At 35.9% G+C, this 22,747-nt stretch overlaps 2 protein-coding genes and 1 non-coding gene across 3 annotated transcripts; 2 read left to right on the top strand and 1 right to left on the bottom strand.

Annotated features, from left to right (window-relative positions):
- Positions 1-8,633: 8,633 nt before the first annotated feature.
- LOC113766861 lies at positions 8,634-11,310 on the top strand. The gene is made up of 2 exons (XM_027311022.1): positions 8,634-10,202; positions 10,800-11,310. Exon 1 carries the CDS (start codon positions 9,469-9,471, stop codon positions 10,138-10,140), a length of 672 nt encoding a protein of 223 aa, XP_027166823.1. The 5' UTR covers positions 8,634-9,468; the 3' UTR covers positions 10,141-10,202; positions 10,800-11,310.
- On the top strand, positions 8,785-9,423 carry LOC113766495. Its single transcript, XM_027310680.1, has one exon. It carries the CDS (start codon positions 8,785-8,787, stop codon positions 9,421-9,423), a length of 639 nt encoding a protein of 212 aa, XP_027166481.1.
- Positions 11,311-15,824: 4,514 nt separating the features above from the next.
- LOC113767280 lies at positions 15,825-15,931 on the bottom strand. Its single transcript, XR_003467993.1, has one exon. It is a non-coding gene; the product is annotated as a small nucleolar RNA R71 (small nucleolar RNA).
- Positions 15,932-22,747: the final 6,816 nt, after the last annotated feature.

Here is a 22,747-nt window from a genome sequence, read left to right as displayed (position 1 = left end):
ACCTCTAATTTTTGGAGTTTCAATCTTAATTATTAGATCAAAACTTCATTAACACTCGTACAATATACAAAAGCCATCCTCAGAAATTGCATATAACTTTTGTTCTATAGGTTGCAGGCTCAATGCAAGTGTATGAGTGACTATATTCAATTTGGTTTGTGGTAGTGAGATTTCATGTTTCCTCAATCTTGCATTGTTTGAGAGTTATTAATTGACTATCAAATAATTAACAAAATTTTGTGGGATGATTTCTTGTGAAAAAAGCTTGTGGGATGATTTCTTTAGGTTCCTGAACATCTGAAAAAAAAGTACCTGAATTGATTGCCTAAGTTGGGATTCGATTCTATAAAGGAAAAAAAAAGAAGAGAAAGTTCAATTTCTATGCAATGGAAAATACTGCTCGACAAGATTATTTGTTTGGTAAGGATAGAAGAATTATGGTGGTTATGTAATTTATATATGTTTTATTATGATATTAGATTAATTTTTACATGATTTATGTAATAATTTTTATTAAATACATTTGTCCTACAGTATAGACTCATTCGGATGGGGTATCATAGTTGATGGAACAAGTATCCAGTTCGCTCTAGATTCACTCAGTTTTCTATATAACTTGAATGAAATTTCTTGACAAAGAAAGAATGATGATGACAAATGAAATATGAAGGATAGTGAAACAAGAGAACAGTACCTTTTTTTTTTTTTTAAGGTGTGTCCTGCAGGAAGTGGACTCCGCAGACTATTCACCACTCTCAACAACTTACTGGCAGCAAGATTCAAACCAGGGACCTGAAGCTCCATCTTCAGCAACCTCAACCACCAGACCAAGAGAGAACAGTACCTTTATCATTATTGTTGTGATTTTTCTTCTTATACTCTAATTATGTAATAGTGACAAAAAAGAAAATAAAAAAAATGCTAGTATATTTACACTCATTCATATTCACCCAATAGGCCTACCTATATCTCTTCTCCGCGTGAAAATATCCTGAAGCCTAACCCAAACTACCATGCATCTTCGCCTTAACTTCTTAGTATTTTCCCAGCTTTGATTTCACAGTTCTTTTTCTTTTAAAAAAATTAACGTCCTTTTGTTTCCTTGTTTGTTTGGCACCCCCAGAATATTTGTAAGGCCATTGCTATTTCTTTAACTTAGTATTGAAATTTCAGACTATACATTTGCAAATAAATACTAATTCCATCATTGTATGATTGCTTTGCCATGATTTTATCCATGATTCTTCAATGGCTTTTTTTTTTTTTTTTATCTCATAGGCTAATTATCCAAATGTGGCATAATGCTTCCTCAACTCTGAAAAACAGCAAGGATGGTTACTTGAAGGGTTTCCATGCACCAAGTATACTATTCACCATTTGACTTGTAAATTTGATTTGTTAGTCTACATTAGTTTTTTTTTAAATTCATTTTTGTTGTTGCTATTATTTTAAGTGTGTATGGTACATTGGTTGGTAAAAGTGTTACTTATAATTGGTTGTCTTGCTTATGGTGCTTTATGGACTACTGAACTTCTTTGTATAAACTTCTTTATTCCATGCAAAATTTCAATGCAAATGCTTTCTTTTTAGCTTATATATAACGTTTACTAATTTTATGATTGTTTGTACTAATGATTGCATTTTTTTTTGTTTGTGCAGATTTGGTGTTAAGCTTGTATTGATAAACTTTTCCTTGGTTTTTATCATTTGAGTTTTAAGACTAATGGACAGCATTATTGGTTGGTACTGTTTGGCTATTCGCACCAAAATTCCATTATCTTGTGTATTTTAAGATCCAATATTTCAATTGCTACCTCCTAGAATCAGTAAATTTTTCAAAATTTATATATATGTTTTGATTAAATAGTATCACTATTGGGGCTAAAATATATCTTCAACTAGGCAACTGACGGATATTTATCAAATTTAAATTTCTTCAAATTATGCACAGTTGAGTAATAAGATCTGAAAAAAGAGTAAGTTGTGAAATTCTAAATACGTATACAAAACTTCTATTACCGAGTTTATGCCTGATCAAGTTTCGGCGTCCAACCCTAAAAAAAGAACAGCTTAAATTCACTACCTAGGCTGGCATTGGAATAGAATTACACTCATTGGTTGTTTGGTAATTGTTTCTGCGCTCTTTCATCGAGTATAGAGACATTCAAAACAGCGTTTGCCAAAAAAAAAAAAAAAAAGTAGGATTTGATAAAGAGAAAAAGAAGCAGAAAACGATAAGTGTCAAATACTTGACCTAAGTAAAGCATGCACAATGCAAAACAGAGGATGTCCTTTTCCCTTATTAATGTATCCATTTGTTTTTTTCATTTTTGTGGTGGCCAGTTCGTTATTATCTCAGATTGACCAAAAGTCTAAAGCAATAATTCGCTTACTGGGCCATTTCAATAATGCACTCTTGGCGTGCGATTGAAAAGGATCTTACGATGATAGTCCTTGGATTCTTATAGCAATAGATCCAATTAGCAACCAAAAAACATATAAAGAAAAGAAACTCCGAATTGAAATTGAAATTGACATGTTGGGAGTACATATGAACTCTCACCTTTAGGCTCTGAGTAGATGCATGAAAGTTGTTCAATGTTTTCATACATGTTAAAATTGGGTGGTACACAACACGCTTGTAGTGCTTAAAATATCTCACAAGAATATCCCAAAGAAGAAAGATCTTGGAATATATCTTGGAACTCTTGCGGCGTGATATTATCATTACATTTAAGGTTTTAATTTCTTTCACTGTACGAAATATTTATTAAAAGAATTTGGTAATTTACCTCTAAAATACAACAAGAGGAGAGAAAATATTTTGCAAATGACAATTTCCTCTTACAAAAAAAAAAAAGATCAAAAGTTCTAGTAGTTTGATTTGTTAGAGGTTTATCAGTTTACAATAAAAAGTACAAACTCCTCCCACTCAATCCATTGCTAGAATTCGGCTCACCAAGCCCAGATCCGTAGCTGGATCTGGATTTGTGGCTAGATCTGGATCCACAGATGGATCCTCAAGATCCAGTCTTGTGTCAAACTTATAGCTGTCAAACAAACTCATTTAAATAAGTTTATCCGTATTCGTCCATGAATACATGAGTATGAATATCCTAAAATTTTGCATATAGGTATAAATGAATTACCCAATAATATCCATTTAATAAATGGGTATTATTGGATAACCCATCAAACCCAATTAACCCATTTAAAGTTGTCTTTCCCCAAATCTCCTCTCTTCCCCCACCCATTTTTTTTTCAAATTTTTCATTTTGTCATGATGTTAACTAGTTTTGTTTCATTATTATTATTATTATTATTTGTTAGTTTTATCTTATCATTTTATTTTCTCTTAGTTTATTAATTTGTTCATTTTTCAGCATTACCAATTTATGATAAGTTTTAACCTCTTTTCTTACTTTTCTAAAACGAAATTTTAAATTTACACACGAAAAAATGCTAGAGGTTCAAAATTTTTTGATTAAGTTTTTATGTTAACTTTTATAGTACTTAGTTCAAATTTTTATATTCTTATTGTTTAATTATTAAATAGTATGTAATTTTGCCACATAGAGTATAGATGGAAAAAAAATTGATAATTAGATTTATTGAGCATTATGAATAAATATTTAAAACTAATGATGGGTGCAAAGGATGGTATAAATTGATAACTTAGTTTGTAAAAATGAATTTAATGAATTTACAAAAAGTTTAAATAAATGGGTTATAAATGGGTAATTGGGTTACCCAATTCATTTTTTGACTTACCCATTTATACCCATCTAATTAAATGAGTATAAATGGATTGACTCACTTATACCCATTACCCATTTTACCTAACCCAAACCCGCCTAAATCATCCATTTTGACACCTCTAGTCAAACTTGGTTCAATGGTTCTGAGTTTCTTTGTTCCAATAAGTCACATTTCTATTTCATTTCACAAATTATTCCAACAATACATATGTTCTTGTGTCGTTGAAATTACAAAGCTCAAACTCACTTGAATAGCTAGTGCATGCATTAGAAATTTTAACGCAGTCATTCATGGTGGATGCATCTGATTAGATGCATTTTACTCTCTTTTTTTTTTTTTTGGTGTGTTTAGGCCAATCTAACTAACTTTTAACTCTGTACCTAACTTTCAATCAGCAGAGTTTTAGAAAGAGAGAAAAGATTATACACACCTTCTGAAAAATCTTTTAGTATTATGCAAGACATGCAGTCCTGGTGCATTAAAAACTCTTATTGAAGCAGGTTATATGCTAAAATTACATTTTTAGAAACTAAACTAAAACAAATGTAGATATTACACATGCACTGTTCATTTGTTCAACCTGCTGAAAATTTTTAAAATTATGCTGTGTTTCAGAAATTTTGGCCTTGGATTGTTTCTTAGAAGAAAGCTATCCTCAGGAAATGCATATGAATTTTCGGTCTGTGGAATAGGCTCAATTAATGCAAGTGTACCAGTGACTACATTCAATTTGGTCATGGCAGTGAGGTTTCCTCAATCTTGCGCATTTTTAGAGTCGCTAATTGATTTTCAAATAACTAGCAAAAACTTGTAGGATGATTTCATATGCAAAAAGCTAGCAGGATGATTTCTTTAGGCTCCTGAACATGCCTAACATCTAAGATGGAATTTGATTCCTCAAAAGAAAAAAAATTTAATCTCTATAAAGTGGAAACTACTACTTGATCAGGTTATTTGTTTGGTGAGGTTAAATGAGCAATTACTTGTTCTGGTTATGGTGATGATGCAATACAAATATGTTTTATTATGATGTCAAAGAATAATTTTTACATGATCTATATAACAATTTCTATCAAATACATTAGTCATGTACCATAGACAGATTATTTGGATAGGGTACCATAATTAATGGAACAAGTATGATCAAGAAAATATTGAATCCCACCAACACTATCCGGTTGGCTATAGATTCGCCTAAAATCCTATGTGACTTTAATCAAATTTCTTCACAGATTCAAGAGTAAGAAGGATGATGACAAATGAAACATGAATGATGCCACTAGTGAAACAGGAAAACAACACCATTGACATTATTTATTATCATTTTCCCTCTTGCGCTCGTAAAAAAATTGATAAAAAAGAACAAACCCAATGCTAGTAGGCTTAAACACATTCAAATTGACCCTATAATCCTATTTTTGTATCTCCCTTGCTAAAAGCTTCCTAAAGACCCAGCCCAAACCACCGTGCATCTTCACCTCAACATCTTAACATTTTCCCAGCCTTGAATTTACTCTTTTTATTTAGTTATTTTTTATTTTAATGTCCTTTTGTCTCGTTGCTTGTGGTTCCTCAAAGTACTTGTATGGCCACTGCTACTTCTGTAGTTTGGCATTGAAATGACCCAATATACAGTTTAAAATAAATAACGAGCTAATATACTAACTCCATCATTGTATGATTCTTTTGCCATTTTGTCCTTGATTCTTCAATGGCCCTTTTTATCTCATAGGCTAATTATCCAAATGTGGTATAATGCTTCCTCAACTCTAAAACATAGAAAAGAAAAAATATGGTTATTTGAAGGATTCCCATGCACCAAGTATACTATTTGCCATTTGACTTGTGAGTTTGATTTATTAGTCTGCAAAAAATCAAACAAATTGTTCTTGGTTTTGTATCTTCTGCGTCCCTTACATATCAAATATTAATTTTTTATCCCTCACATATAAAATGATAACTTCTCATTCCTCACAAAAGAATAATTTTTAACCCCTCAACTCATTTTTACTCATATTCTTGCCAAGATGAAAAATCTTGTGTAACTCATGCTTCACAAACTTCAGGGGCCAAATAGGAAGATCATAGGAATAAATGGAACAATGTCTCTCATATTTCTTTCTTCATCATCGTATTTTTGTAACCAACAGTGTGGCAATAGCCATGGTTATCTCCAACTATTGTACTAGCAGTATTGCAATCGACTGCCACAACTTTTGATCACAAAATTTCACCAAAAATTGGTTTCTCACTTAGTTTTTTTTTTTGCATAAATCTATTTTATATTAGTTTTTTTATCTAAACGTAAATGAATATGGATAACACTGGTAGGTAGAATTTGATTTCGATATTAGTTTAGTGCTTTTTTTCTAAACTTAGAAAATCTAGTGCTTTTTTTTCGATATTAGTTTGGAAAATTCTACCCTCTGTAATTTTCTATTTTTTAACCTAATTTTGTTCTTTTTTTTTACAAAAACTAATATCAAAATCAGATTCTATGCGAAAAATTGTGTGAAAAGTTGAATTTTGGTGAAATTTGTGATTGAAAGTGGTGGTGATCCACGGTAACACTGCCAACACAACGGTTAGAGGCAACCATGGTTGCTATCACTTTTTTTTTGCTTAGAAAATAAGATGAAGTAGAAAGAAATGTGAGAGACATTTTTTTCCTTTTTCTTTGTGATTTTTTTTATTTTGTCTCTAAAGTTTGTGAGACGTGAAATAAAAATCATCATTTTATATGTGAGAGACATAAGAGGTACAAAACTAATATGTGAGGGACAAAAAATCATTATTTTATATGTAAGGAATGTAAAAGGTATAAAACCAATATGTGAGGGACTATTTGTTTAGTTTTTCCTTAATCTATAGTAGTTTTGTTAAATTATTTTTTGTTGTTGTTATTTTAAGTGTGTATAGTACATTGCTTGGTAAAAGTGTTACTTGTAATTGTCTATCTTGCTTATGGTGCTTTGTGGACTACTGAACTTCTTTGTATAAACAATTTTTTTTCCATGCAAAATTTCAATGAAAATGTTTCTTTTTTTTTTTTTAAAGCTTATGTAAAAATTATAATGTACACTAATTTTATGACTATTTATACTAATGATTGCAATGGGACTAGACTCGTCTCTATTACACTCTTCCTTCCAATAAAAGGTTGGAGTTACTTTTGTCTAACTATGTCTCTAAATCTTAATTGTAGAATGTTAACTATGACATCATCCTATTAATGTTATCTACTAAGGAAAGTTCCAATTAGGTGCATTTATCAAGATTACAACTAATATGTCTTTTCTTCACTTTTAAAAAAGTAAAAGAAGTGAAAATAATATAAACTGTAGTCATTTATAAAAAATCTTATGCATCCCATAAACAAAAAAGAAATTTGATTTCTGATCAATTTTAGTGCTCATTCTTTCTCTTTTCTTTTCTTTTTTTTTTTTTAATCAACAAGTCAAGTAAACCTAGCTTTTATAACATAGAACCATACAAAAATGAAATCTTTATGTTGATTTTGATTATGAATCTTAATAATTTTTTTGTTTTTAAATTTTTGTCCTTCCTTGATCCCCAAATTTGAGCTCAACATTTAAATTTTGTATCTCCTAGTTGCCATCATAATTGCTATTCAGCAGTAGTTTTCGCTTGGGCAATAGTAACAAATAGAAAAGACATTCATCAAATCAAAAAAGGGTTCCAAAAAGTGAAATTGATGAACTACCAAAAATTAGTTGGTTTATGGGATGCATAAGAATTTTCAAAAGTAGCTATTTCTTTTATTTTCAATTCTCGCAGTTTTTTTAAGTCAGGAAAAAATGCAAACTAGCTGAATTTTTCATTGTTTATTAAATTCATTTCATTTTATTTGTTGGAACTTTGTAAAATAGATGAATATGCTTTTCAATTGTTGCTATAGTTCCAATGAAAGCAAAAATCTAGACAGCAGGTTAAATAAGATGCAAAACTACAGCAATTAGAAAAAAATTTAAATGGTAAAATTATAATTTTTGGATTCAATAAAAAATGCCTAGATTCACAGTAAAAAAAATATGAAACTTTTATTTTAAAAAAATATTTTTTAATAAAATCCAGGATTTTCTTCATTTATTAAATTTGAGAAAAAAAGCAAAAGAATGAGCAATTCATATTAAATAACCAATTTTTTTTTCTTTTTTTATAAGATGCATAAGATTTTTCATAAATACCTTGTTTTCTTATTTTCAATTCTATTACTTTTTTCCAAAGTGAAGAAAAATTCAATTCTAATCTTCGAATAAAAAGCCTTGACAGATGCAATCAATTATTTGAATTGGAAAGTTATGAACTCTCTTCATTATGCAATCAGATTATGAGTAGGAAAGTTGAGTACTATTATTAATAGATAACTCGAATAGGATAGATGTCAAATATAATGTTTGATAATAATTATAGTTTAGAAATATGAGCCCCCGGGGCTTGGTCTGGTGGCATGGGATTGCTGAAGATGGGGCTTCGTCTCTGGTTCGAACCTCGCTGCTAGCAAGTTACAGGGCAGGCGATTTAGTCTGCGAGGTCCACTCCATGTGGGACACCCCTAAAAAAAATAGTTTAGAAATATGATTAGCTAGAGGTAATCCCAACCATTTATAAATACGTAATACATGAAAATACAACCTTTGGTATATGAAAACTTCTTAATTTTCCAACTTGAGATCCATTTCTTCCAATCTACATTAATTGATCTAGAAGATTTCTTATGTTTGATTCTCATACACAAATAATCAAAAAATTGATAAAGTGATTTTAGTTATACTCATTATCTAAGTGACTCATTTATTTCTCATATTAGGTCCCATGTAATGTTTTATACATTTTAATTGTTTGCCACGGATTCGTGTGATGCAGAACTCATTAGTTGAGGAGCTAAGCACCGATATTTAAGAGTGGTCTAGCCGTCGGAAGAGTTGATTAAACTAGGTCTAGCCGTCACAACAAGCCCTAGCCGTCCAACCTTATGGCGTGGTGAGCACTCCGACGGCAGCCATGGCTGCCCAACCCTCTGGCAAAGGTGGGCAACCGTCTGTCTCTCCTTCTTTTCAGGCAAAGTTCTTCTCTGCATTGTTCTCTTCATCCTCCCAGCAACGTTCTCCCGTGGTAGCGGCGGTGTCGACCCATCGTGGTGAACCCGCAATCTCTTTTGCACGAGAGGCTATTGAGGCTGTTGCGCAGCCTTTCTGTTTCTCCTTGGTGGGAAAGTTTGCTCGCAAAAGACCTCTAATGGAGGACATCCGGAAATTCTTTCTTTCCCTTGACTTGAAAGCCACCTTTTCCATTGGGTTGCTGGATGCAAGACATGTTTTGATCAGGCTCCACAATGAGGCAGACTTCCTGCGGGTTTGGACTAGGAATGTGTGGTATATCCTCGGCAGTCCGATGAGAGTGTTTAAATGGACGCCATCCTTTCACGTTGACAAGGAGTTATTGTTGGTCCCTGTGTGGTTTAGCCTCCCTAAGTTGCCTATGCATTTGTTTGACAAGCAATGTTTGTTTCAGATTGTATCATGCCTAGGACGGCCTCTCTTTATTGATGCCGCGACTGCAGCGTTATCTAGACCGAGTGTTGCTCGGGTTTGTGTTGAGATCGACTTATTGAAGGAACTTCCTCATCGGGTCTGGATTTAGCTGGGGGATGATTAGGGGTTCTGGCAGCCGTTACACCCAGAACGCATGCCAAAGTATTGCGTCCATTGTTTTTGTCAAGGTCACGATCAATCCGAGTGTCATGTGAAGAACCCTGAGCTGCGTCCAAATTTGGTTCATGGGGAGAGAAGGCTGCGGGTAGGGGTTGTTACCATGTTGTCGGGGGATGGAAACAAGGTGGGTGTGGGGCATGATGGGGGTGAGGCTGTAACAGCATGTGGTGCTACTTCAGGGGATGCGGGACCTGTTGGGGCAGTCCTGGAGACGATGGGGCAGCAAGTTGCGGAGCAGCAGGATGTGGAGGTTTCTGGCAAGGAGGCGGCTGAGGCGGGAGGTACTGATCAACTGCTGGTGGTCGGCGAAGAGACTGGTTATGGGCAGGACAGCATGGGTGCGGCAGTTTCGCTAGTAGAGCAGGCGCTTGATGCAGCGGCGGGCAGGATCATCATCGATTTGGCTGAGCGTGTGGTGACTGAGCAGGTGCCTGTGGTGGGTGAGAGGGACATTCTAGGGAGTGGCGAACAGGTTGGGATGGGTAAGGAGGAGGATGAGGAGGTGTTGGCAGGAGAGTCCTCTGACGATGTCATATGTGCAGGCTGCCTTTCGCCGCGGGGTGCGGGTGTGCAGCGTAGCGAGGGGGAGGAAGCAAACAATGTGGCTATGACCTTGCACTTGGATCAGGTTGCTGTTCTTGAATAAGGTATCCAGAAGGCGGAAGGGAGGGGTATTCGGGCCATGGTCCCGTCGGACAAAGAATTAAGGTCGGTATCCAAGAAATCTCAAAATTCTTTTCATACTTTATCCTATGATTAACGCGTGTTTTTGGAATATTCGGGGGATCTCAAAGCCCCCAAACCTTAGAAGCCTTAAGAATCTAGTTCACAGGCATAAGCTAGCGGTTGTTGGTATATGTGAACCCATGTTGTCTAGGGATGACGTTGACTCGATCCGAATACATCTCAATTTTGATTTTGTAGTGTGTAATTCATCTGGGAAGTTGTGGGTTTTCTTCAAATTCCCATTCGTTAGTCAGGTGATAGGGGACTCGGATCAGCACCTCTCTATTCAGTGGATGCACCCTCAGTTCCCTACACCTATACTATTATCATTTGTGCATGCAAAGTGTAAGAGGGCTGAGCGCTAACCGCTCTGGGAGGCTTTGGTACTGGATAAGCCTTGCCAAGGTCCATGGTATATTGTGGGGAATTTTATTGTCATTCTCTCGGGTGGTGAAAAAAAAGGAGGGTGATAGAGCAGTTATTTGACACATTTTGCATTATTATTTTATCCTAATTTTGGCTATTTATGGTGCTAAGAATTGGAATTTTACTTATATTTGATATTTGTGTGAATTGTAGGTGGTCGGCATTAAAAATGATCTCTTGAAGCAAATTTCCAGAAGACCCTTCATCTCATAGCGTGGCCACGCCAGAAAAAAGTAGATGTTACCGAAAAGCCGGATCCGCGGTGCCAATAGCAGAGATCCAATTAAGAAACCCAGTATACGTGGACCAAAATACGGGGGATTAGAACCTTGGACAAAGCTTGTTCCTTTTGGGGGATTCCTACTGGCGCGCACATCAGCACATGGGTACTACAAATAGAAAAGAAAAGCTAGATTCAGGGGCTATCAAGACATTAGCTTTAGTTTTATTTCTCCTTTCTGTCAGACGCTTTTGGTTTTTCTCTCTAGCCGCAATTAGGAAAAAAGGTGAGATTGAAGTCTAATTAAGGAGCTAAGCTTCAATTTCCCTTTGGGCGGCGGTCAGAAGAGGAAGATTTCTCCATTGCTTTTTGGCTCTGTACAATCGAGACCCTTCTCACTTTTCACTTTTTAACTCTTCTAAATTTCATGAGATTCCTCTTGTGCTCGCGGCTCCAGCGTAGACGCAAAATAAGAAAAATTGTTCCTTCGTTGTTTCACCTTTCCAGTTTTTCGGCAATTAATTGAATGAATTCAATTAAATCACGTGCGATTGATACAATGAGGAGCGGCTAGTTATCTCCTCTACCCAAAGGTCGACGCGAAGGTGCGGTCCATAATATCTGTGAGATCTAATCGAATCTTCATTATTTCTTTCAATTTATTGCTATTCGTGCGTTTCCTGAATTAATTATTCATGGGTATTTTATTAATTAAATATCAACGGCCGGGTATTTGATTTAATTTAATAGCCTACTGTCACATTAACTAAATTGAATCCGTAATTGTTCGTTTAGTTGATACCTAGTGACAACCACCATAATTGGTTTTATGTTGGGGAAACGTAAGATCTAGTTTAAATAAACCCTCTTAGCGTATTTATTAGTTAGGGTTGGGTTCTTCTAGCTTTAATGCAATTGGGTAATTAAATTCCTACGGTCGTACCTAGGGTTGTTATCTGGTGGAGAAGCAGTCAATGGTCATACCTTGACTGTCGAAAAAGTAAGGAAGAACTGGTTGTCAGAGTTTGTTGATAACTATAACCAACCTAGTGATGAATGGGTGAAATATCTTTGCATCGATGATCATTTAATTGGACCGTACCTGAGCAATTGATCCTTTGGGTAGAATTTTATTAATTGATATTTTTAGGAAATTGTACTTGTTGAGTTAGTTCTTGAATTTTATTTATTTCATTTTCATTTTCATCTCATTAATCATCCCCCAATTTCATTCTACTGACTTGGAAGGAAATAATTTCCGACCCATTCCCTGTGGAATCGACCCTACTTACCACTGTACGCAAAATTAATATTTTTATAGACAAATCTGATATATCGGATTAAGCAAATTTTTCGGAAACAGGGTGAATCAAGTAACCCATTGCATACCTAGGGTCCCTGCTCCAGTACTTGGATTTGTTCTACAAGTATTTGTGGTGGTAATTATGACTTTTTAGTAATTATTATTGCACAGGTTCGACACCTGTCAGGGGGAGGCCGTGGCGGCCGGCAGAGGGCCTGGAATTGTCTCGTTTTATGAGTACTGGGAGGGTGTTCGATGCAGGTTCTTTGGTGGGAGTTTCACTTGGTATAAAATAGAGCTGGGAGGGCACAGATTTGGAAACGTTTGGATAGATTATTAATCAATATGGAGTGCCTGGACTTCTCTTTATCAGTCTCTGTATCTCATTTGGTGCGGGCGCCCTCTGATCATGCCTCGCTTCTTATTTCTTTCGCTCCTAGAGTTGTTTGCAGCAGTCGTTCTTTGCGGTTTTTGAACGTGTGGCCCACTAAAGAGGGGTTTTTAGAGATGGTTAAGACGGCTTGGCAAATGGAGATGGTCGGGTCTTCATTTTATGTGGTGTGGGAGAAATTAAGGAATGTCTCCCATGCTCTTTGTCACCGGAATAAGCATGTATTTGTCGATATCTTTGAGAATGTTAAGAAAGGGGAAGCACTGGTGGCGGCAGCAGAATCATGTGTACAATCTGACCTATCTGTCGAGGCCCATACGGAGCTCCAGCGTGTTCAGGCTAACTTGAAGAGGTTGTTAGCAGTGGAAGAGCAATTTTAGAGTCAAAAGGCTAGGGTCAAGTGGCTGCACCACGGCGATCAAAATTCGAGATATTTTTATTCAGTGGTCAAGCAGCGTCGCTTTCGATCTACAATTCATAGGATTCAAGACTCAAGGGGGGAGTGGGTGATGGACGAGGAAGAGATTGGGAAGGAAGCCGTAAACTATTTTAGTACCTTGTTCCCGGCCGACCCTGTGGGCGAATTTCGTCTCCTCCATGTTATCCCCAATCTACGGGATGTTATCGATAATAAGGGCTTGGAGGAGGTCTGATAAGAGTTTATTTTACGTATTTTTAAGTGCATTTTATTAGTTAATTTTGAGTTGATTATTTACTTTTATAATTAAAATAAAGAGGTTTTTGGTAAAATTATATATTTTTGGTAAAAGTGGATAATATTGCATTTCTATTGATTTTAATAGTAAAAACTTCATTTTTATGCAGGAATAATGAATCAATCACCAAAGGAGGTCAATTGAGGTGAAAAATAGAGATTTGGTGATGAATTTAAGTGGCAACAAGAAGAATGAAGTGAAAAACGTTCAAGTGAGGAAATGCAATACAAGTCAGTTTTGACACTTTTCAGTATTTTGACCATATCTGGAGCTACACTTATCGGATTGAGGTGATTTTTATACCATTTTAAAGCTAAGAAAGAGACCTACAATTCGTATGAAGACATCGAAATCCATTTCTGCCATCTTCATGGGCAAAACGTTGGAATACAGAAGCTGCACCCTGTGGTCGGAAGTTAAAACAGAGGTTTGAACAGGTGACAGTATTTCGATCATATCTCAGGCTACAAAGCTCCGATTTGGATGATTCTTGAAGCATTGGAAAGCTAACTCAAAGGGCTACAACTTTTGTGTTTTGGACAAAAGCTAGTTCGGCCTTTATGATAGAGAAAATCGCAGATGAAGTAAGGCCAAAGTGAATACGCGAGTACACAAAACGTGACTTGTAACCGCGTTTTGTGTAGGCGCGTTTTATAGCCGAAATTCTGCAATTTGACTCAGCCAATTCTCTTGTGTTCATACCACTTTCCAGCTATAAGATGCAAGGGAATTCGGTGCACATGCTTCAGAAGACAAAAGGGCAAGAAAAGTGGCTTATTTTCAAGTCAAAAATATTGGTTTTTGACTATGCTAACAAAGTGGAGATTTGGGAATCAAAGGATAGAATTTGACTTGGAAAAATGGAGCATTTGAGTGTTTTTATGCAGAGATATGGGGAGAGATCTGAGAACCATTCGTAGCTTAGCTTCTTACAGAAAAACATATTCTCTCTAGCTAGGTACTTGCAAGGGACAATTGAGGTTTCATCTTGTAATCATCTAAGTTCAAGACAAGGAGATTTTTGGAAGGCTTCACCATATCTTGGCTAAGACTTTCTTTACTCTTTTTGTATTTGTAAATTTATGATGATTTGCATTAATGAAGTTATGAGTGTTTCATCATTCATGAGTAGCTAATTTCCTTTATCTAGGGAGTAGATGAAGCTTATGGCCAAATGATATGAAGTGATTGTGATTTATGCTTGTTATGTCTTGTATTAACTTATCTACTTGTGTATGTTGGATTACTTGTTGTTGCTTGATCACCAATAGCAGGTTTATAGTTATTTTTATTCATTGAGAAATGGTAAAAATAATGGAACAACACAAGTAGAACTTGAGTTGTATATTCATGAGAATAGAAATACATTCAAGTGGATGAAATCTGCATTTCATGTGTGAATAAGAACAGATTTAGTATTTACCAAGAGATTAGGAAAAACTAATCTGTTTTAACCCATTATTATCATGAGAATGTGATTTTGGTATTTCTGGAAATGAATCCTTGGTTAAACAAGAGCAGTAACAAGTGTTGAATTAATTCATTTTAGATCTTTTGTGTCATAAGTGGAATCTACATCCCTAGATCTTAATATTTAGTGAATTCTACCCCTATTGTGAAATTGCATTTATCTAGTTAAGAACTCTTGTAGTTGAATTAAAATCTGAAGTTTCTGCTCAAATTAATTGTGAGTCTAAATAATAGAGTAAATTAGTATCTAATAATTGTTTTAAATTGCTCCTCGTGGGATCGACCCGATACACATCTCGTACTACAATTGCGACCTGTATACTTGCAGTCCAACGGGTGTAAATTCGGAATTAAACTTGCATTGATAAAAAAAAAACCCGTCAAGTTTTTGGCGCCGTTGCCGGGGAGCGGCAATATTAGAGCCTAATCATCTTTATTAATTTAGACAGCTTTATTTTTTAGATTATATTTAATCTTATATTGTAATCAGTTTTTTTTACCATTGAAGTTGCATAATATCCCTTATTTCTGTTTGTAGTGTATGCACCGGGAGTCTCGAGAAGTCGCACCTTTCGATTCAGAAATTGAGAGGACACTACGTAGACAAAGGAGGCACACACAACAGCAAGAGGAACAAGAGATTTGGCAACCGATAGAGGAAATTTTGATAGAACTACCATTTGCGGAAGAGATGGCCGAAAATGACCAAAATAGGCGAGTTCTACGAGATTATACTCTACCGGGAACACAAGGATCTCAAACAAGCATAGTAAGGCCTACGGTAAATGCTAACAATTTTGAGATTAAACCATCACTTATCCAAATGGTTCAACAATCTCAATTTGGAGGTAATGCAGTAGAAGATCCTAATACACACTTAGCTACATTCTTGGAAATTTGTGATACAATTAAAATGAATGGAGTTAGTGATGATGCTATAAGGCTAAGGTTGTTCCCATTTTCATTGAGAGATAAGGCCAAACTTTGGCTACACTCTCATGCTCCTAATACTTTCACTGGATGGGATGAACTATCAAGAGCATTCTTAAATAAGTATTTTCCACCAGGTAAGACTGCTAAGTTTAGAATGGATATCACTGGTTTTAGTCAAATGGAAGGAGAATCATTATATGAAGCATGGGAAAGGTTTAGAGATTTGCTTCGGAAATGTCCACATCATGGACTGCCTGAATGGTTAATCATACAAACCTTCTATAATGGTTTAGTTTTTTCTACTAAAACTATGATCGATGCAGCTGCAGGTGGAGCTTTAATGGGTAAATCACCCCAAGAAGCTCAGAATTTGATAGAAGAAATGGCCGCAAATAACTACCAATGGGCCAATGAAAGAGGTAATACGAGACGTCACGCAGGTATGATCGAAATGGACACTCTCAATATGTTGAGTGCCCAAATGAATAACGTGATGAAGTTATTGAGTAGACAAGGTGGAGTTAGCCCAAGTTCATCTAATGCTCACGTAGCTTGTTGCTCTTTCTGTGGAGGTGAACATGATATTAATGAGTGTGTTGATTCTGAGCAGGTACAATTTGTCAATAATTACAACCGAAATGCTCCAACTAATCCCTATTCGAATACTTACAATCCGGGGTGGAGAAATCATCCAAACTTTGGATGGAAAGATCAAGGCAATCAACAAAGGCCAACCAATCCGCCGGGATTTCAACCAAGGCAACCACAGGCTGAAACTAAACCAAGTTGGGAGATCGCGGTGGAAAAACTTGCTAAGGTGACTTCGGACAGATTTGAACGAGTAGAAGGGAGACTGGATCAACTCACTACAATTTACAGGAATGTGGAGGTTCAAATTGGTCAAATTGCCAATGTGATCAACAATAGAAACCCTGGTGAATTACCAAGTAAAACCGAAGTGAATCCAAGAGAGCATGTCAATGCAATCATTCTTAGAAGCGGTAAAACGGTTGAGGGATTCGATTTTGAAAATTCAGGTGGTGAAAAAGACAAGAAGCAAGCAATTGAAGGGGAGCAAGAAAGTCAAAATGATCATGTTATCATTGATATTGATGCACTTCATCCCAAATTAAATTCTAATGTGATACCTTTTCCTCACAGGTTGAAGAAAGATGGACAGGATCGGGAGTTTGAAAAGTTCTTCAATATGTTTAAACAATTGCACATTAACATTCCTTTCATTGATGCTATAACACAGATTCCCTCTTATGCACGTTTCTTGAAAGACATCATGTCAAAGAAGAGGAAAATTGTAGATAATGAGATGATAGCATTAACGGAAGAGTGTAGTGCATTGATTAAGAATAAACTCCCTCTTAAATTGAAAGATCCGGGAAGTTTTTCTATTCCTTGCACTATTGGTCAATTGCATTTTTCTAATGCTTTATGTGATTTAGGTGCAAGTGTGTCACTTATGCCGTTATCGGTTGCCCGGAGATTGGGACTTCAAGAGCTAAAAGCTACCAATATTACATTGCAATTGGCGGATCGGTCAATCACACGTCCCATGGGTATTTTGGAAAATGTGCTCATAAAGGTAAGACAATCTATAATACCTGTGGATTTTGTTGTCTTAGATATTGAAGAAGATGTGAGAATGCCAATTATTCTAGGACGACCGTTTTTAGCCACTGCACGAACTATGATTGATGTAGAAAAAGGTAAGCTTATATTACGGGTTAATGGTGAGGAATTGGAATTCAATTTGGATAATAAAGAAGGGAGTATAGAGCCTACTGCTCTTGTGTCTAATATGCCATATGATGAAAAGGTTAACCAAGAAAGGACCGAAGAAGTTAAATTTATAAATGTCCTTGGTACTAACTTTCATGGTGTAGGAACAAAGGAGGAGAAGATAAGGATGGAAGTTGGCTTAATAAATTCGCCATTCCATGAAGAAAATGGTGAAAAGTTGAGCCAATTCAGAAAAGACAAGCAAAATCCACTCCAAGGTGAAGTTGAGCCTCTCTATGACAAGTCTAATATTCCTCCTTGGCATTTGAGGAAATTGGACTATGAAGATCAATGCATGGTTCACCACATGGTGGATTGGCTCGGGAGTTTCGACCCATGGGGAGAAAATCGCTCCCTAATGCTCTAAAGTGATTCAACTCTTTCAGTCGAGCCAACGACTATAAACAAAAGCGCTAATTGGGAGGCAACCCAATGTTTATGTTATTTGTGTTAAATTTTTGTGATTTTTAGACTTGAATAAGTGTTTTAGTTAATTTGTTGTTTTTGTGTGATAGGGTTGGCAAATGGAAGCAAGAATGACCATTTGAGGTGAAAAGGGCAAACTTCGATCAAGCAACTCAACCCCTCGATTTGCGTTAAAGGTGTTTTTGATTCATTATAAAGGGGTAAAATGCAGGTTTTTAATGTTTTACATTTGTTCCAGTCATTAAAATTGGCAAACAAATGATCTATGATGCATTTTGAGTCATTGGGGTACCTTTTGTAATTTTTCAAAAGTTGAAATTCTGCTAAAAATCGAAGCAGAAAACGCGTTTTCCAAGAAAACGCGACTCAAAGTCGCGTTTCTCAGAATCGCGTTTTCAATTCTGCGCCTGCAGAACAGAAAACGCGCCTTTAAAACGCGACTTGAAGTCGCGTTTTTTTAGGAAGTCGCGTTTTCTCGCCTGAGCAAAAACAGAAAACGCGACACAGTAAAACGCGACTTCAAGTCGCGTTTTAACGCTTAAACGCGTTTTCAATTCTGCAATATTTGTGCATAAAACGCGACTTCAAAAACGCGCGTTGAAGGCGCGTTTTCAGTCGCGTTTTCAGTTCACATTTTTGCTTCAAAAACGCGATTTCCAGAACATTTCTTCACTTTTCCATTTTCCAGCCGCGTTTCTTCCTTTTCTCTTCTACCCAACTCACAAATCTTCCATTTTGTTCCATAATCTTGCTAGAAATCATCACCCCAACGCCTTTTGAGCTTCATACAACCTTTTTAACCGATTAAAATCAAAGAAAAACACCTAAATTCAGGTTTTTGAGCGATTGAAGGTTAGGGTTCTTAAAACTCTAATTTCTTCAATTGGAGGTCAATTGGAGGTTGTTTCATAGGGCTTTTGACATTTTTACCATCACCAAACATCCTTCTACATGATTGAGGTAAGTTTCTTCATCAAATCTTTTGATTTTAGAAGTTCATATTTTTTATCCTGAGCTATCTGACATCTTTTAATTTCGAAAATTTGATGAGATTCATGGCTATTGTTGATTTTATTCATGATTATTATGATTGTTTAAGCATGTTTAAATGTTTAAATGTAGCAATTTATTGGTTTTCAAGTACTTTAAAATTCACAATTGCTATATTTAGATGAAATTGGAAAAAGGAACTAGGATGTTTTTTTAGCCATTGGTGATGTTTAATTATGATTAAAAATGGTAATTTGATGATGTTTAAGTAGGTGCATTGTGTATAGTGAGTAATTTGGTTGATTTGGTGAGTTCATTGGCTTAATTTTTGCCTAAGCATGATTATAACTAAAAGCATATTATTATTGTTAATTCTCAATAGTTATAATCATAATTGTTGCTAATTTCACCGATTGGGTTATAATTATTGCATATCTTGTTTCAATTGGTGATTTTGAGTAATTTTTGGGCATAAATTTTTGTTCTCTTATTTGGTCCTATATATTAGTTATTGGACGTGTTATCACTTGAAGGAATCAATTAGAGATTATTTGGATCATTTTCGGATATTCATGGCTAAATTTTTAATTGTATCCAATTACATGAGTTTAATTGCAATATTTTCCAATAGGTACTATGCCAAGGGGAAGACGTGTAATAACCTCGTCCTCTAGCAGTGAGGAGAGGGAGGAAAATGAACAAATGGAAGCATCTGAAGAGGAGAGTTCACCTTCTCCTCCGCCAGTGAGTCGTCAACCTGGTGAGGGCACTTCTCGTGGAGCGGGAATGTCTGTATTTGACAGTGCTCGGTTCAACACTCGCAGGAATCAGGAGTGGCATGAGGCGCGTGCTAATTTGGAGTTTTTATTTGAGATGCACGTCAGTCCACCAGTTGAGATGATGTACAACATCTCAGAAGCTTTTGCTCAACTAGGATGGGCTCCGATTCTCACCCTTCCAAACCATTACTACCCAGACCTGGTGCGCGAGTTTTACGCCAACATTGAAAGTAAGGCGCGCCATAGTGGAGAAATAATTGAGTCCTGGGTGCGTGGAAGACGAATCACCTTGTCACGGCAAGATTTGGCTGCTATTTTGGGGTGTATGGATGACGGACGTCCAGTAGACTTGAAGAAGGAGTTTGTTCCCCCGAATAGGAGGTGGGATCCATCATTGGCCATGGCTAGGTTTGGTCTCGAGTACCAACCTTTTCGCTCTACCAGAAAGGAGACTATATTGGCAAATGTATTCGAACCTCGTCATCGGCTTATCATTTACATGATGGCTCACAATGTCATCCCAAAGAAGACGGGGCACACGGAGGTTCGCAAGAGCGATATTTACTTCCTTGATTACATGTTCCACAACCGAACTTCCCCGTATGCTCGAATTTCATTGCCGAACATCATCATCAGCCACATTAGGTCTACGGCGAGGCGTAAGACAACTTCTTTCAAACTTTCATTTCCTCGTCTACTGACTTTAATCTTCCCCCGTTTTGAAGTTCCCTTGGAAGGCATGCGGCGGGAGTATGTTCCACCACGTGCTGAGATGACTATCACTACTCTTCGCCGCCTTGGTATTGGCACGGGAGACATTCCACGCCCTGTTCAGGAGCGGAGACAAAAGGCTAGACATGGTCGCGATGGAGCTGGACCATCTACTGCAGCACCACCTCCTCCTCCGCCACAAACCAACTGGCAGCGGCTCTTTGGTCGTTTAGATGACATCGATCATCGCTTAGCCAGAATGGATACTCGCCTGGACCGAATTGAAGATCATTTAGGCACACACCCACCTCCCATCAATGATGATGAAGATGGCGATGAAGAGGATGATTGAGGCTTCCCTTTTGGCTGGCTTTTCTTTTGTTTGCTTGTTATTTTTATCTTTTGTTTGAAAAATGTTAACTTACATTCCTTATTTTGAATATTGGAACTTGTGGCAGTAACTAGTAGATCGTTGACTGTGGATGGTTGAGCGGTCGATGACTCATGATTCAAGGCTTCACTGGACTGCAGTCATCTCACTTGGGGAGTCACTTGTTCCTTTCTTTTGTTTCTTTTCTTTTCTTTCCCTACACATTGAGGACAATGTGTATTCTAAGTGTGGGGGAAGAAATGTGTGGTACTTGTGATTTTAGTTGTGTTTGATATAATTCTTGTGCTTAAATGGTGTTTCTTGTGGTTGCTGGCAGGGAGATTTAGTCCACTTTTAAGGGGAGACTCTGTCAAAATTTTTCCAAAACCTTATACACATATATGTTATTAACTATAATAAATAAATAAAATGTTGTCACTTATCCTTTTGAAATAAATATATGCGGTTTTGATACTTCTTTTCTCATGAAATTTGGAAATGATTTTTATGTGATTATAATTTTTACATCTATAGGAAAGTATATCTAGTAAAGTGGAGAAAATTATGCCTATATTTTGTATATTTGATGAAAATTCTTCTTTTTATCTAATTTTATAAGATAAGAAATTAATATGGTTAATAAGTGTCATACTCTTCTCATGATTACTCTTAGAGGGAATTTTATTTTATATATATATATATATATATATTAAAAAAAAAATGGTTATTCTACTCCAATGATTCTCGTACCGAGTAACCGGGGGTTGGCATCTACAAATGTCGACATTCGCGTAAAAAGGTACTTGAATTAAGAGTATGCAAAGCAACTTGAGTATGTGAAATGTTGAGTAACCGGGGATCTGCATCTAAAAATGTTGATCTTCGCGTCAAAAGGCATTTTTCACAACTTAAGTAATATTTAATCCTTAAAATATATAAATATATATATATAATATACATATAATAAAAAGTAAATTAAATCCCTCTTTAAGAAAAATAAGAAGTTGATCATGAGATTAGTTAGCATCTTTATTGACTATAGGAGTTGCTTGCTTGCGAAATTGGATAAAAATAAGAAGTTGAGTTGAATTGGTAAAATTATGGTATACTTGGCTCTTCTTTGCTTGATATTATGAGTACTTGAACTTAATGGAAAGATCACATAAGGGTTATTTACCTTGATTCAAGGAAATGGAGTTGAAATACTACATATGTTTATTTTAAATTTTTGGATCATTGATGGTTGGAATTTTATATTGCTTGAGGACAAGCAATGATTCAAGTGTGGGGGTATTTGATAAGAGTTTATTTTACGTATTTTTAAGTGCATTTTATTAGTTAATTTTGAGTTGATTATTTAGTTTTATAATTAAAATAAAGAGGTTTTTGGTAAAATTATATATTTTTGGTAAAAGTGGATAATATTGCATTTCTATTGATTTTAATAGTAAAAACTTCATTTTTATGCAGGAATAATGAATCAATCACCAAAGGAGGTCAATTGAGGTGAAAAATAGAGATTTGGTGATGAATTTAAGTGGCAACAAGAAGAATGAAGTGAAAAACGTTCAAGTGAGGAAATGCAATACAAGTCAGTTTTGACACTTTTCAGTATTTTGACCATATCTGGAGCTACACTTATCGGATTGAGGTGATTTTTATACCATTTTAAAGCTAAGAAAGAGACCTACAATTCGTATGAAGACATCGAAATCCATTTCTGCCATCTTCATGGGCAAAACGTTGGAATACAGAAGCTGCACCCTGTGGTCGGAAGTTAAAACAGAGGTTTGAACAGGTGACAGTAGCTCCGATTTGGATGATTCTTGAAGCATTGGAAAGCTAACTCAAAGGGCTACAACTTTTGTATTTTGCAAAAAAGCTAGTTCGGCCTTTATAATAGAGAAAATCGCAGATGAAGTAAGGCCAAAGTGAATACGCGAGTACACAAAACGTGACTTGTAACCGCGTTTTGTGTAGGCGCGTTTTATAGCCGAA

The sequence above is a fragment of the Coffea eugenioides genome, chromosome 3 (assembly GCF_003713205.1).
Source record: "Coffea eugenioides isolate CCC68of chromosome 3, Ceug_1.0, whole genome shotgun sequence".
NCBI lineage: Eukaryota > Viridiplantae > Streptophyta > Magnoliopsida > Gentianales > Rubiaceae > Coffea > Coffea eugenioides.
This window is presented reverse-complemented; position numbering and strand designations above follow the sequence as displayed.